At 43.6% G+C, this 15,142-nt stretch overlaps 1 protein-coding gene across 2 annotated transcripts in view; it reads left to right on the plus strand.

Annotated features, from left to right (window-relative positions):
- Positions 1–15,142, plus strand: part of SPSB4 (splA/ryanodine receptor domain and SOCS box containing 4) — a 149,615-nt gene that overhangs the window by 65,926 nt on the left and 68,547 nt on the right. Inside the window, exons 1-2 of one of the 2 annotated variants that reach the window (XM_018556058.1) lie at positions 1,556–1,743; positions 2,148–3,013. In XM_018556058.1, the coding sequence (XP_018411560.1) occupies positions 2,320–3,013 (694 nt within the window). In that variant the 5' untranslated portion in view covers positions 1,556–1,743; positions 2,148–2,319. Of the gene's footprint in view, positions 1–1,555; positions 1,744–2,147; positions 3,014–15,142 lie in introns of those variants that run through there. The other variant, XM_018556057.1, reaches the window with a different exon arrangement.

Below are 15,142 nucleotides of genomic sequence, written 5' to 3' on the forward strand. Positions count from 1 at the left end.
TTTACCTTGTGTTTATTTTGGCTGTAATGGCAGCACAGTGTCTACCTTTTCTATAGCCATACCATACAACCATATAGTCCCTGAGAAACAAGTGGATAGAGAGATGATTCTATGTTGCCTGAGATACAAAGATCCTTGTCACTACTCTCAACACCTGCAACAGCTCCTTCTCACACTTCCTTTGAAAGATTTACCCATAAATGTCCAGAGTTGGCCAAACTATACATAAAATGAATTAAAAAGTAAAACTTTACAACATGGACACAAGAGGCAATACAAGGGCAACCGATAGTCACTGCTCTCGGGGACTTAAAATCTAGGGTTAAAGGAGAACTGTTGGGTTAGGGGTTTTCCCCATAGTTCTCCTTAGGGTAACGAGAGGACACAAACCAGCGTCCTCCCGTCACCCTAAGCTCAGTATACTGAGCTTAGGGTGCAGCTCGCGGTATACTGAGACGCTGCAGTGGATCCCGACAATTATGTCTGGATCCGCCCAGCTGCGTGAGTGACAGCTGGTTCTGCCTATCTAGAGGCAGAGCCAGCTGTACCCGCCCCCGTCAGCGCTGGAGGATCGGGGAGGGGGGAATCCAGCCCCTTCCCTGTCACGGCTCTCTGCCGTGACAGGATCGAGAAGTGAGCGAACGCCGGTATGTGTTCGCTCACTTCCCGATCTACTGAGCCGACCTGTGACTGTTTCATTGTCACAGGTCGGCTAGAACTATGAGGTGAGTGAAAAGCACTCACCTCATAGTTCTCCTTTTAACAAATTGTATAGACTGTGGTCTGAAAACATATTTAGAAAATTGCTCAAGTTATGAAAAAGAAAAATGAAAGTGAAATAGGCACAGTATTACTTTAGTCCAGCAACCAGTGCTTGTGCTGATGATATCAAACTGCAAGTGTTTGAACAATAATGGAATAATTTATTGGTATGCTATACTTCTTCTTTAGGCCTTGTTCACACCAAATGCAGAGCAGATCCGGTCAGGTTTCTGCACACGCACGCTAGTCTTTTAGATGCGTTTTTGGCAAAAATATATATATTTTTTTTTGTAGTTTAACATGGGCTTTCAGTGCGTTCCAGGCATTTGCATGCATTTTTGATGCGTTTGCAGATCCAGAGCAGGTAAAATAGGGTCTGCTGCAGTTTTTTTTACCTGCTCTGCATCCGCACGCTGCGATGTGAACTGGAGCTCAAAATACCATAGGAATACATTGGACGCAGTTTTGATCCGGTCTGCACCTGCTCTGCTCTGGATCTGCTCTGCGCTTGGTGTGAACTAGCCCTTATCCACAGTTTTGTAGAGTATAGACAGTATGAGTACTCCTTTAAGGACTGCAGCACAGAATGTATAAGGAAAATATTATATCTGACACAGCACCAGAAAAATGTGTTCTCTGATCTCCAATGCAGAACCGTTAGTTAGAAGTATGTGAATAATGTTCTGACATCCAAAGGCGAGGCTTTGGCTAGACTGATGTAGAGGGGTGGAGGGAAGGAAAGCGCTGTTTGTCTGTATCCCATTATGAATCAGAGGAAGTTATTGTCTGTGAAGCACACTGTGCGCTCTGTACATTCTCAGGCACATTTTGTTTTCCGGACACTTAGTCAGAGTCTGTCCAGAATGAGTGTAACTGTCAGCCACAGCTGATGGCAAGGAGATATATGGAGTATCTACATCTCAAGAAGGAGCCTCTGAAGTCTTAGCAAAGTTGCAGTCTCTCCTGACTGGCAGTGTCAAGGTATTAAGGAAAGTGCCCTGCTGGACAAAACCTTTGCTGACATGCTGTTTCTTTGAACAGTGCACATTCACATTTATCACATTACGGTAAAACATTTATTTTTAGATCCTATCCAGCTAACGTTGAAAAGCCCCAGCTTTTTGCTTTTGAGCTTTGTGTGGGAAAATCTATTTTATATCTCTTATTGCTGGCCCTTTTAGACAAAGCACAAAATGAATGTTTGCGTTTGAAATAATGTGCCGTGAAAGGAGAATTAAGCAATGTCCGACAAACGATAGTTTTGTAAGATAAACAGTGTTTAGGAACATGTAGTCCAAGGCTGAGGTTATTGATCTGCGTTTTTGTGTGTAATCCCTCCTCTGTCGCTTCAATCTGAGCTTATATATTCTGCTACTTTCTTTCAGGAATAAAGTCTGTGAAGAGTGACGTTCTGCTGAAGGTCTTCCAAAGACGACTGCCGATGGTCAAGTGATGGGGTTTCCAGATAAAATGTGTTCATGAGGTAACAGAAGAAAATACAGGAACACCTTCCCTTTCCCTTACCCTGCCCCTTTTTTGTTAGACCACAGACAAGAAATGGGTCAAAAGATCTCAGGGAGCATCAAGTCTGTGGACGTACGGGATCCACCTTACAGACCAGTCAAGCGAGAACTTAGGGGCCCAGACTTTTGCAAGCCTGCTCGATTAGATATGCTGCTGGACATGCCTATGGCCACTGTGGACGTTCAGTATAAACATTCATGGAATAATGAAGATCGGTCTTTGAATATTTTTGTGAAAGAGGATGACCGTCTGACGTTCCATCGACACCCAGTTGCACAAAGTACAGACTGCATCCGAGGGAAAGTTGGCTATACAAGGGGCCTTCACGTTTGGCAGATGCATTGGCCCATCAGGCAAAGAGGAACCCATGCTGTTGTTGGGGTATCAACTGCTGATGCCCCATTACATTCTGTTGGATATACTTCACTGGTAGGAAGCAATAGTGAGTCTTGGGGCTGGGACCTAGGACGAAATAAACTATATCATAACTGTAAAAACCAACCTGGCGTTACATATCCAGCCTTTTTAGAACCCGATGAATCCTTTGTACTCCCAGACTCCTTGTTGGTAGTGTTAGATATGGATGAGGGGACACTTAGCTTCATAGTAGATGGACAATATTTAGGAGTTGCCTTCAGAGGACTCAAAGGGAAAAAACTTTATCCTATTGTTAGCGCTGTATGGGGTCACTGTGAAATTACAATGCGATACATCAATGGACTAGATCGTAAGTATTACATTTTATATTCCATCTTTCTTAGAGCAAATTAATGTTTTGCATTGTGTATAGCTTATATTCTTTTACCTGTTAAGTGGCATTTACTATTTAGGTCAGTTAGTATTTGAGGATCACTGTGACATTGTAGGCATTGTATGGCTAAAAGGTGGAGACTATAGAAATGCAGATGAAAATCTAATTTAAAAAGGACTCTGAAAAATGACTAATTTAGGTAGCAATGCTGCATCTGTAAATGTTGTGCTAATATTGCACAGGTTTCAGGGGTGAGATTGCCTATAAAATGTCTGCGGACTATTTCTAACCTGTGCAAACGTGCTGGGCTCATTGATCTCTTTGTGACCAGTTAAAAAGGTTTCACCCTCCAGGGGTGGCAATAAAGATGTCTGCAAAATGCATAAATATGGAAACAATTGCCAAATGTCTGTGGCTAGAGCTAAGCTTCCTAAATACATCAAAGGACAGTGAGATGTGTAGGCACTATCTAACCATGTGAAGATGTCTTTAGGTCAGGCTTCAGCTCTAAATCCCTGAGTCACCCAAGGAATTGTTATTATGCAATGCACTGCAGAGTAAGGCAATACATACAGACATACACACAAGGCTTTCTAACTTGTCTAAGGACCATTTGAACTTCTACTGAAACGTACCCATTTACCTGCCTAGTGACTGTGTTTTGTGAGCACAAGGATCAGGTCAGAGGAGATCACAGGATAAACAATCAGTTGTAGTATCTGACATTTTCATTCATCTATTTTCAGACTAAAACAATTGACTTCGGATTTCTTCTTAAAAAGGAAGGAAAATCTAAGATATTGTTTAATTTAAAAAAAAGTGCATTGCTGACATGTCTTTCTGAAAATTGCCTGTTGTCATGACTATCCAGTATCTTCTGAACTGTCTGAGAACATGCATGTACTGTACCAGTGCCAGGAGTTCTGACTTCATTTTGTGGTTGCCATTTCCAAGTCAGTGAATCAGATAGTGTTGAAACTAGAGATGCACCGATATCAAGTACCGTACTCGATGCGAGTACAGATACTTTTCGAGTTTCAAAACTAGACATGAGAAAAATTCAAAAGTTAGGAGGCAGCTGTCATTTGTAAGGAGCACACGGAGCTCCTGGGATTTGTACATCTCTGTTTTAATGTATGATTTTGTTTTTATAAACGTATATAAAGGGATGCACCAATACCAGTTTTACAAGTACCGATACTTGCCCAAGTACTCACAGATACTGATACATACATTTTTGTTTATTGTCATGTGGCAGCTTTTCTAAAACAATATCGACTAATGATTTCAGGACAGTGGTGGAGCGCCAGAGCCAGGTCCCAGCTGCAACCCTGGTAGTTCTCATGAAAATGCCAAGTATCGGCACTGGTATCTGAACTGGTATCGGTGCATCCCTAGTTGAAACCAGAGATAACCAGGGAACTGACATTTTGAGAAGGAAGTAAGCAATGGCAACCTTCATATTTTTTCTCGGTACTGGCTTCCTTTAACATCTCGCTGTTTCTTTTTAAAGCTGAGGCTTAGAATAGCCATTTTCTGTTCTCAGGAATATGGGTATAATGCTCCAAAGGAAAGTCTAATATGTGCTCTGTACTTTTGTTCTTAAGTGATCTGTACAATAGGTTTTCGTTCAATACTTTCTTAATATTGTATTTTTACATTCTTTAGCCAGTTATACCTCATGGTTGCCTTTATTTTTAACCAGACTTGTGAAGATCACAGGAAGCCTTATATCCATGGGTACTGTAATACCAACCATTAATATATAGAACATCATACAGGGACCATTAACTTAGTGTGTTGCCATTTATTTTTAAAGCACACCAACACAAGGCAAATGCAATTCTGTGCACTGCAACACAAGGTAGCACTCTAAAGCACAAAAAAATGCAGCAGGTACGATATTAGGTCCTTGATCGTGCATTAAGCAACTAAATCTAATGAATGGGCTGACTTAATGCAATGCAGGTGGGGTTAAATGCAATGGATTGGACCAATGCCAGTGGGCCCATATAATTTGTCATACCAAAATATTATTTTTGTTAGTTTTGGAAATAGTGGGTATGGATTAGTTTTTCAGAACATTGTCTGTTGTGGTTGGTGGAAGCACATGTCCTTTGCTCCCCAAAATAGCCATGAAACGGAACTGACTCAGTTCAGCAAAAATATTTCTACCTCTAATATTATTATCATCGTAATCCTCATTGTTGTAAAACCACAAATAGAAAATGCGATAGAGCAAGTCTCAGCCATGTCAGAGACTATATTCATCCCATTCTATACAATATAGTGTAACCGCAGGAAGCACACAGCCAACTTTACACACTGAGAATAGAGGAATACAATAGTACACATAAGCCTGTTCTTAGAAAGTACATTATTCCCACTCACGCACTACGTAGGGCATTTTGTCAGCTTTCCTGCTGTTCGTACACAAAGCTCTCTGTAGCAGGATAAGAACATTTAGCAAGTCAGCAGAATGTTGACATGTGTGCAGCTCACTCCCCCTGAGTTTAACCCTGCACAGGTTGCACAACAATGTGGAGGCAGTGACCAGAAAAATGTGAGCTCAGCTAGGTGTTTTTTTTTTCATTCTTTTTGGTTTTGCTTTGCCAGTAAACAAAATTCCTCAGTGGTGTGCAGTGCTCTGGAGAGCTTTTTTTTTTTTACAGTTGCTTGGAGTCATGAGTTAGACAACCATAGACCTAAAAATAAAAAAGACACAGCACCACAGCACCTTTTAAATGAAAACTAAACCAATTCATGATAAGTCCCAACATGTAGCTTCAAATGACTGTCCTTTATGCTCGCCAATGAGCTGGGGCTTGGTGAGAACCCAGCTTGCCTGAGTTTGCCGAAGTCCGCTTAAAACTGTGACCAACAAACCCTCCTCCCAGTCCAATCAGTTGCTGCATGGGCATTCCCCTCCCTGCAGCCATTTGTCACAAAGGGGTGGTGGAATGCCCTTACCGCAACTGCAGGAACTGATTGGGGCGGTAGCCACAGTTTTGAGCAGGCGTGGAAGAACTCGGGTAAACTAGGTTTGCGCCAATCCCCAGCTCACCACTACACTCCACGGCTAAAGAGGTCAAATAAAAATGACTCCCTCTTGGACCATAGACTTCCTTTTTAGCTTAATGGATCTTGGTGCAGGAGAGTTAAGCATGCAAACTTGAGAGGATGGAAGTTTAGTATGAGGGGGCCTTAAGTTGCCCATACACATTAATATTCTTCTTGTTCAGCCCCGTGGGCTAAACAAGATACATTTTCTGTTTCCCCCCAAGCACGCTAAACAACATTGATAGAGGAGCTTCCCCTGCTGGCTACCGTATTCTGATAGCAAGTGTTTGTGGCTGGCAGAATGGCCACAGAGTGATTGCAGCTGATTGGCTATAGTCGCTGTTTGGCCAACTTTTGTTCTGCAGCTGAATGGCCAGCTAAAGCCCATGTACAGCTGTGATGTTTTACCAGTATGTGTGGTTCTTTATGCAGTATGCCTAATGCAGAATGTCATCACTTCCACACTACCACAGATTCAAAAAGCAATGGTTTTAAAGTAAAAACTGGATAACTTTTTGTTCATCCTTTTTGCATTCCAGTGCTACAGATACCTTCAGCCACTTCTTGCACCGGCTCCTCAATGCCATGTCGGCTGCATCATTGCAATGCACTAATTTACTGATATTAACGGCTGACTATGCCAGTGCACTGTGTGTTGGCAAGGCTGCTTATAGTCTTCATTAGGGGTGCTTGTGACAAGGTGACAACCCAGGATAACAATAAGGAGACAGTTGTCACCCTATAACAGGAAGTGCCTAAAAAAAGACTTCACGGAAGGATAACCAGGCATTTGTCTTTAAAACCTGCATATTTAAAAAGTCCTAAAACAGCTTCTGAAATCTCATTAACATGGTGAAGTTTATATGGGATTTAGTAACTGTTTAGATCTTCTGGGCAGCTTCATGCTAACCATTCCATTAAGCCCCTGTGATGAACAGTACAGTCATCATTCTAGAACAGGGCTGATCAAATCCCAGTAGTCATGTAGCCAATGCTCCTAAAAAATTGCAGCTGGCTCCAAATTTTAAGGTTTTCTCTAGTTGTTGTCAATGGAGTAGGCCCCTAAGGACAGGTTCGCACCATTTTCCGGACCAGATCTGCCCGCAGTTCCAGTGCATTCCAAACCAGACTAAATGAGACATGCAGTTTTTTTCTGGTCTGACCTGGAACAGACTGCCCTGATATGAACAGAGGCCAGAAATAGCATAGGGATACACTAGGATGCATTTTGGGTCCGGAAACAGTTTGGTCTGGAGATGATCTGGTGTGAATGGGGCCTTAAACTATTCTGCTGGCTCCCAGATTGGATACACTGGCTCCTGGAGTCCATGTTGATTTGTCCACCCCTGTATCTAGCGTTATGTATTGCAGATGCTTCAAACCTTTTGGTATTGCACCTAACATACAGTTGTTTGAAAGGGAATTGCTTGTTGGTGATGTTCCCAGCCACTTATCAGACCTGGTTAGTTTGTGCTAGTCTCAGTGTAAAAGATACGCACAGCCTCTACATCTATTATTTATGTCTGAGAAAGACTGGAAATAACCTGTCGTGCACCTGAATAATAACCCTTGGCCAGCAGATAGGTTGATTTAACAAGTGAATTATCCTAGCTTGTTTACTCTGCATTTCTCAGCAGGACTGATTGCTGTGGAAGTGTAAATGTGTGCTATTTGGAATGCTGCCTTCAGCACTGGCACTCCAAAGAAGGATGTTTGCTACAAATATGCCCTTTACAGCTATTAGGACAATAAAAGAGCACTGGAAGGGGCCCTCATCCTACACTGCCCTTGGCGTTCTGGTCTTTTTAACGTATGTAGATATCTTTAAAGGAGAAGTATTGGCAGAGTAAAATATACTCTTCCCAATACTTAGAGATGGCATGTAACATTGCAGTTGTCACACACTGGCTCTACAGACCGAGAGCTGAGAGATCACAACCTGCTGATCGCTCAGCTCACAATCTCCAGAGAGTAGTGACTCACTCACCACTCCCCGCAGGGATTCCCCCCTTCTCTCTGCTCCTTCCATGTTAATTGGAAGGACGGACAACGGTGGGGGCGGGCACAGCTGGCTCCGGCTCCAGAGAAGCAGTGGGGTGGATTGTGACAATATTATTGGGATCCTTCCCTGCTGCACTGCTGAAAATGACCAACACCAATCTACTACAAATGCTGAAAGCTCATGTATATCTGCAAAAAGGAACTAAGGGCAAACTGCTAAATACATAGATGGAGTACAGCTGTTTTACTAGCCAAAGGATTTGTATTTGTGTCCATCCAGTTCTAGATTTAGCATAGCCAGATGATGACATCACTTAATTAATGAATACAGTGCTATACTCCTCTCCAACCCCAGCCTTCTGATTAAAGAGTGAAAGAGCAGCAGAAGTGACAGATGAGGTCATCCCTCTAACTTTCCTCTCTCCTCCTATTGGCATGTTCAGTGCCCTCTCTCCTCCTATCAGCATGTTCAATGCCAACATATTTGCATGCAGCACACCTGATTGGTTACTAGTGCTGCCCCTCCCTCTCCTAGTCAGGGTGTTCCTGTGTAGGGCAGGGGTGCCCACAATTTATTGTGTTAAGATCTACTTTTCAAATGACGAGCTATATGAGATCTACCAACGTAAAAAAAACTCCCTCCCTCTCTCTCTCTCTCCTGGCTGTCTCTCCTCGCTCTCCTGGCTGTCTCTCCTCGCTCTCCTGGATGTCTCTCCTTGCTCATCTCTCCTGGCTGTCTCTCTTGCTCTCTCCCCTGGCTGTCTCTCTTGCTCTCTCTCCTGGCTGCCTCTCCTCTTCTTCTCTCTCTCCCCTGGCTGTCTCTCTTGCTCTCTCCCCTGGCTGTCTCTCCGCTCTCTCTCTCCTGGCTGTCTCTCTTGCTCTCTCTCCTGGCTGTCTCTCCGCTCTCTCTCTCCTGGCTGTCTCTCCTCTCTCTCTCTCTCCTCTCAAAAAAAACTCCCTCCCTCTCTCTCTCTCTCCTGGCTGTCTCTCCTCGCTCTCCTGGCTGTCTCTCCTCGCTCTCCTGGATGTCTCTCCTTGCTCATCTCTCCTGGCTGTCTCTCTTGCTCTCTCCCCTGGCTGTCTCTCTTGCTCTCTCTCCTGGCTGCCTCTCCTCTTCTTCTCTCTCTCCCCTGGCTGTCTCTCTTGCTCTCTCCCCTGGCTGTCTCTCCACTCTCTCTCTCCTGGCTGTCTCTCCACTCTCTCTCTCCTGGCTGTCTCTCTTGCTCTCTCTCTCCTGGCTGTCTCTCCTTGCTCTCTCTCCTGGCTGTCTCTCCCCACTCTCTCTCCTGCCTCACCTTGCTGTATTTTGACAACAGTGTAGTGCAACTGGCTGTGTAAACGAATATTCTTTGATGTAATACATAGCACTTCAACCACCAGAATCCACCAGAAAGGTGTCAGGGAGCTTGGCTCAGCAGACTCAGGCTAATAGGTAATCATGTGTGCACAGCTAAATAAATATACCAAAATGGAATAAAGGGGCCGCCATTCACACCCTTCGTGATCTACCAGCATCAGCTTTGAGAGCTACTGGTAGATCACAATCTACCTAATGGGCATCTGGTGTAGGGGATTGCAGAAGGTTAATAGCAAGTCAAATTCAACTGCTTACACTGGCTAAATTTAAAAAATGCATTAATAAATACAGAGGTGCATTAATGTGTGTCTTTTCTACCTGGAGTTGAGCTTTAAGGCAAATTGCACATGTATTCTAGCTTAATTCATATAACCACAGATCTCTGAACCTAATTACTTGTACACTACACGCCAACCTAAACCTGCACATCCGTTCAGGTCCAGGTGCACACGCTTGGTCTGTCTGCGTCCAAGTGCCTGCACCTGGATGTGCAGGTTCGGGTCAGCGGGTAGCTGCGTGCAGCCGCGTCCTCCTATAGGGATGTATGCACAGCTACACATAATTACACGCTGCACCTGTCCCTCCCAAGAGCAGGTCTCTGCATGGGTGTTCACGCCGTACGGATGTGCATGCCCATGTGAAGAAGCCCTAAGGCCTGGTTCACTCCTGGGCGTTTTACAGCGCGTTCCTATGCTCTGTAAAACGCTCAACATGTGAAAACCAATGATTGCCTATGGGCATGGCTCCCACCTGGGCGCTTTACAGCGCGTAGGAACGCGCTGCAAAACACCCTACGCCCAAAGGAGTACAGGAGCTTCTTTGGGGCGTATTTGCCACACGTATCCATTGGGATGCAGCCAGGTAGCCCTCGGAAATTGCGGTAAAAACGCACATATTCGATACGCCTGTGAACCCAGCCTAAGACTGCATATTACACAGAGGCAGAGGTGGAAAGCCTGCAGCAAGATTTGGCTGCTGGAGTCCTGCATACTAATGATAGGTGCTAAAACCTGCTGGCATATATCATAAGTGAAATCTCACATCTAGCGTGAACAATCTTTTTCAATCCTTTCCAGCTAAACCAATAAAAATGTTAACTTTCTCCTACCGCCACTTTTGCATATTATTTTCACCAAACAATGAAAGTTGATTATAACGTTTGAAGAATAATTATCTGGATCTGTCATTTGAGCGGAAATGATATGTCAGTCAGCCCCGTAGTCTTTTCATCATGCAGGTGGTTGACAGTAAAAAAAAATTGCATGATCGTAAAAAAAGATTATAGTGAAAAATCATTAGCAGCAGCATCAGCTCTATTGGATGTTATGTGATCATTTGAACATATCTTTAGCTTATATCTAGCATTACAGGGTCAACCCGATCGAAACAGATATCTCAGTTATGAGTGGTTGTCAGTGGGCTGAATCACCCCAAACTTGTATATATCAGCCAGAGTGGCCACATAATCAGGTGCCCCCCGAAACATATCTGGCATTAAGTACCCCTCAAAACACAGGGACTGACAAGGTGAAGAGAAGCGGCGGATGACATCACAATCTTTACCTTATCCTATTAGAGAATGCCTTGTATTCATTAAAAATACAAGGTATCCTCTAAATGGCCGGGGTACCAAGCAAGTGACTCCCTGTGCACAGGAAGGCTCAGCTGGAAGAGACCAGTTATCAGTGTATCTAGCACTGACTACTACAGTGATTTTAACAATCCCCTGCGGTTCTCCAGATATCAAATGGGGATTCTTACATTGAGCCAATATGGACCAAGGTAAGTCTCCATAAAAGCTCATTCATGGTGTTCCACTTTAAGCAGTTAAACTAAAAACGTAGTCGGCTTCTCATCTATTCTTTATGGTAATTCACAATCTGCAGTGTGGCGAGTTGCAGCACCATTTTGTTTTGAATGGCGCACGCGACCTCACAGTAGTTGAACTGGACTAAAAAAAAAAAGGGTTCTGTGCATTTTTAGCACATTGGGGTACAATGGCACCCCATTAACTGTAAATGTGCTGCCTTAACACAATGCATGTTAATGCATGAAGTAACTCATGTTCATTACAAAGATGTAGATTTGCCCTGTAGATTTTTGCCAGAGTTGGGGGGTGTTAGCAGTAATGCAATGTGTCTTAACACGTGCGCAGTAAGACAAAGCCTGTAGTCAACTTTATGAGACATCAGGAGTCTAAGAGGGGTCTAACCGGGCTTTACCTGGTCACCTGCTGAGTTTAGGATCTTCAGGCATCTTGATAGGCTGTCATCGAGGCAGCGCACGGAGGGGCGGAAGTTTTATAAATCAACCCCTTTTAGTATTTTCTTCTGACCTTCAAGGGCACGTAATTTTTTGGAAGGACAGGGTCTTAAGGCTGCCAGGTATTGTACATTACATTTAGTACAATCTATGGGATTAATCCAGATAAGAAATCTTCGTTTTCTTGTTAATATTTCATCGTACAGTTAAGGATTGTCAAGGAAAGAACACAGTGTATTATCAGTGCATGTTAAAGCTGAACTCCAGGCAAATAGCTAATTACATAGATAAAACACACACTGTATATAGAAGCTGTTTTAACTGCCAATAGATTTGTATTTCTGTCCATCCAGTCCTGGGATTTACACAGATTTGCCATATAGTACAGTCCTGTCTGGTAGCACAGGAGGTCTGATTTTTATCTGCTGCAATTAAAGGAGAACTATGAGTGGAATGAAAATCACTCATCCTCATAGTTCGAGCCGACGTGTGACAATGAAACTGACACACGTCGGCTCAATAGATCGGGAAGTGAGCAAACGCATACCGTTGCTCGCTCACTTCTCGATCATCTCCCTGCAGAGAGCCGTGAATGTCACTCACGGTTCCCTGCAGGGATCCCTCATCGCTCTGATTCTCAAGCGCTGACTGGAGGAACAGAAGGGGGAGGGGGCAGGTACAGCTGGCTCTGCCTCTAGATAGGCAGAGCCAGCTGTCGCATCCCTGCTGTGGCGATCTCAGTATACCGCGAGCTGTAGCTCGCGATATACTGAGCTTTTGGTCGCGGGAGGATGCTAGTACATGTCCTTCCGTGACCCTTAGAAGAACTATGGGGGAAAAAACTTACCCCATAGTTCTCTTTTAAGTAACACTCACAGGTCTTCCCCAAACCTTTGACTGGGCAGGTAAAGAAAAGCAGCAGACTGATGAGCTCATCTCTCTGCTCTCTCCCCCATCAGCATGTCTATTAGCACTGAGCACTGCAGCAAATCTGACTGATTCCTTGTGCTGCGTGCACTTCTCCCAGCCAGAACTCTGCTGTTTAGTTGACTGCATGAGGCTGATATGAAGGCAAATTCAGGCACTATCACTGCTTGCATTAAAAAAAAATCTCATGATTTTGTATGTTTTATATCAGCCAGGAGTTCAGCGTCATTGTTGTTTCCATATATACATGGAGACGGCCATATTTCATGATAACTCATTGCTCAACCCCACCCAGTAAAGATCAGTCTCTCTACATACCAGGGGTAGGCAACCTTGGCACTCCAGTAGTGGTAAAACTATAAATCCCATCTTCTGGGAGTCATGCCTGTGGCTGTCAGTCTTGAAATGCCTCGTGGGAGTTGTAGTTCCACAACAGCTGGGGTGCTGAGGTTGCCAACACCTGCTATATACCATGGTATTCATAGTTACATAGTATTTGAGGTTGAATAAAGACATCTGTCCATCAAGTCCAACCTATTAGGATCTCATTCTTATGAGTACCTGTACCCCTGAATATTACGGTCCCTTAAGAAATCGTCCAAAAGTTTCTTGAACAATTCCACATTTTTTGCTGAAATCACTGCCTGCGGCAGTGAGTTCCAGACCCTACCCGCTCTCACTGTAGTTGTCACAAGTCATGCTCGGTCATTCTAGTTGTCAATATTGCAAAATGCATAGCCAGCTGAAGACAAAGATTGCAATAGGTGGAATGATTCTACAATGTATACAAGATAGGAGCAGTAGTAGCATAGTGCAATGTCCTGCCTTGGAGTGTACACAGCACACTGAATAAATCACTGGTCCCCGAAGAACCTTTTATTTTTAGCTGCAGCCTCTCATGTAGCCTCTGGTGTATTAGCACATAGATACTGTTTCTGTGCTCAGGCTTTAATGGAGTCATGAAGCTGTACGCCAAAATATCATGGCTCGAAGTAGAGGCTAGGAAGTCACACCATCAGTTGTAACTCCATTTAGACATCTATTTAGAGAGTTTTCTGACCTCTTTTAAGTGTTCTTATCCATTAGCATACCGTTGCACTATATAAATAGGACATCTGGCTATATATGACGTCTCATAATCATTTGCATTGGACTTTCACAGTCTTGTCAGTTCCATTACTGCGGGCAGTATTACTGCCACACGTGATCAGGTAAAAGGAGGAGGGGGACCTCTGAAGTTCACTTTCACCTTTTATCATATTTTGATCTGAAGAATAGTTGCTGTGCATGTATCATTTTCTTAAGGATGGTAAATGATTGCATTTCCACTTCAAAGTGAACCTGTCACCAACCTGGACCAATCATACCAAGCATATGATAAAAATGTAAAGGCAAAGGATACCTTCAGTCAAAACTACACATCAAAACAATCTGTACATCAAGAGACATAGACAGATTAAATTATGTGTAAATTTTGACTTTTCCTGTAAAAGTCAAGCTTGCCCCCCACCTTCCTCCACCTCCTTGGGCTGCCCTGTTGGTCCTTTAATGTGAAAAGCTAAAGACCAATAGCTTAGGATGTGGGTGAGGGTAGAACCAACCTTAAGATCTGAATGTAACTCTGCTTTACTTCAGCCTACCCCTTAAAGAACTAGGCGAGTAAGTATGAGCTCAGGTTTGGACCGAACCCGGTCTGAACCTGAGCTCCTCCAAACCCAGCAGGAGCTCCTCCTGTCGCCAGCTTCCAGCTCCGTGTCACCCAATCAGCTGTGCCCAATCAGCTTGATATAAGCAAAGGGGCGGGGTGTAGTGATATCATTGACCTAATGTGGCTATATGCATGCATACAAAATATGGCTGTGTGGCCATATAAGGCACAGTCTGTGCTTCATCAGCTTCTTTGGGGTTCATAGGTGACAGTAGGGTTCTAACTGACCCCTGATGTCTCATAAAGAAGATCTGTTACTGCTCGTTAGCCACTATGCGATACCAATGAAGGTAAGTATAGAAAAATTAAAGTTGTATATAAAAAATGTTTTTACATTTTTTTTCCCAAACCTCCAACCCCCAAGTGCACGCGCAGATAAACGCAAATATTTGTCGGGTACACCTTCATACAAAACGACGATTGTGCCACATATAGTATGTTACATATCGGGAGTGAGAGCAATCATTTTAGGGCTATCGCTGCCTGTAAAGCAGTAAATGCTTTTAAATAGTTTCCTATGTTCAATTATGGATACTGTCATTTTTTGCCATTTGACAGGTGCACGCAATTTTAAGACTTGGTCTGTTTGGTAACTATTTACCCAACACGACCCTATCTTTTTATATATTACCAAAAAATTGGCTATTATAGTCATAGGGATTCCAATGCATTTCTACAAAACACAAAAATTCCCCAGCCTCAACCTGCCAGCCAGCCTGCAACCAAACAAGTAGCCCCGTCAACAGTATGCGTTAAAATCAGAGGTTTAGTTGCACAAACTTTTGGCCAA

Source organism: Nanorana parkeri, unplaced genomic scaffold (assembly GCF_000935625.1).
Source record: "Nanorana parkeri isolate BGI_ZX_2015 unplaced genomic scaffold, ASM93562v1 scaffold223, whole genome shotgun sequence".
In the NCBI taxonomy this organism is placed as follows: domain Eukaryota; kingdom Metazoa; phylum Chordata; class Amphibia; order Anura; family Dicroglossidae; genus Nanorana; species Nanorana parkeri.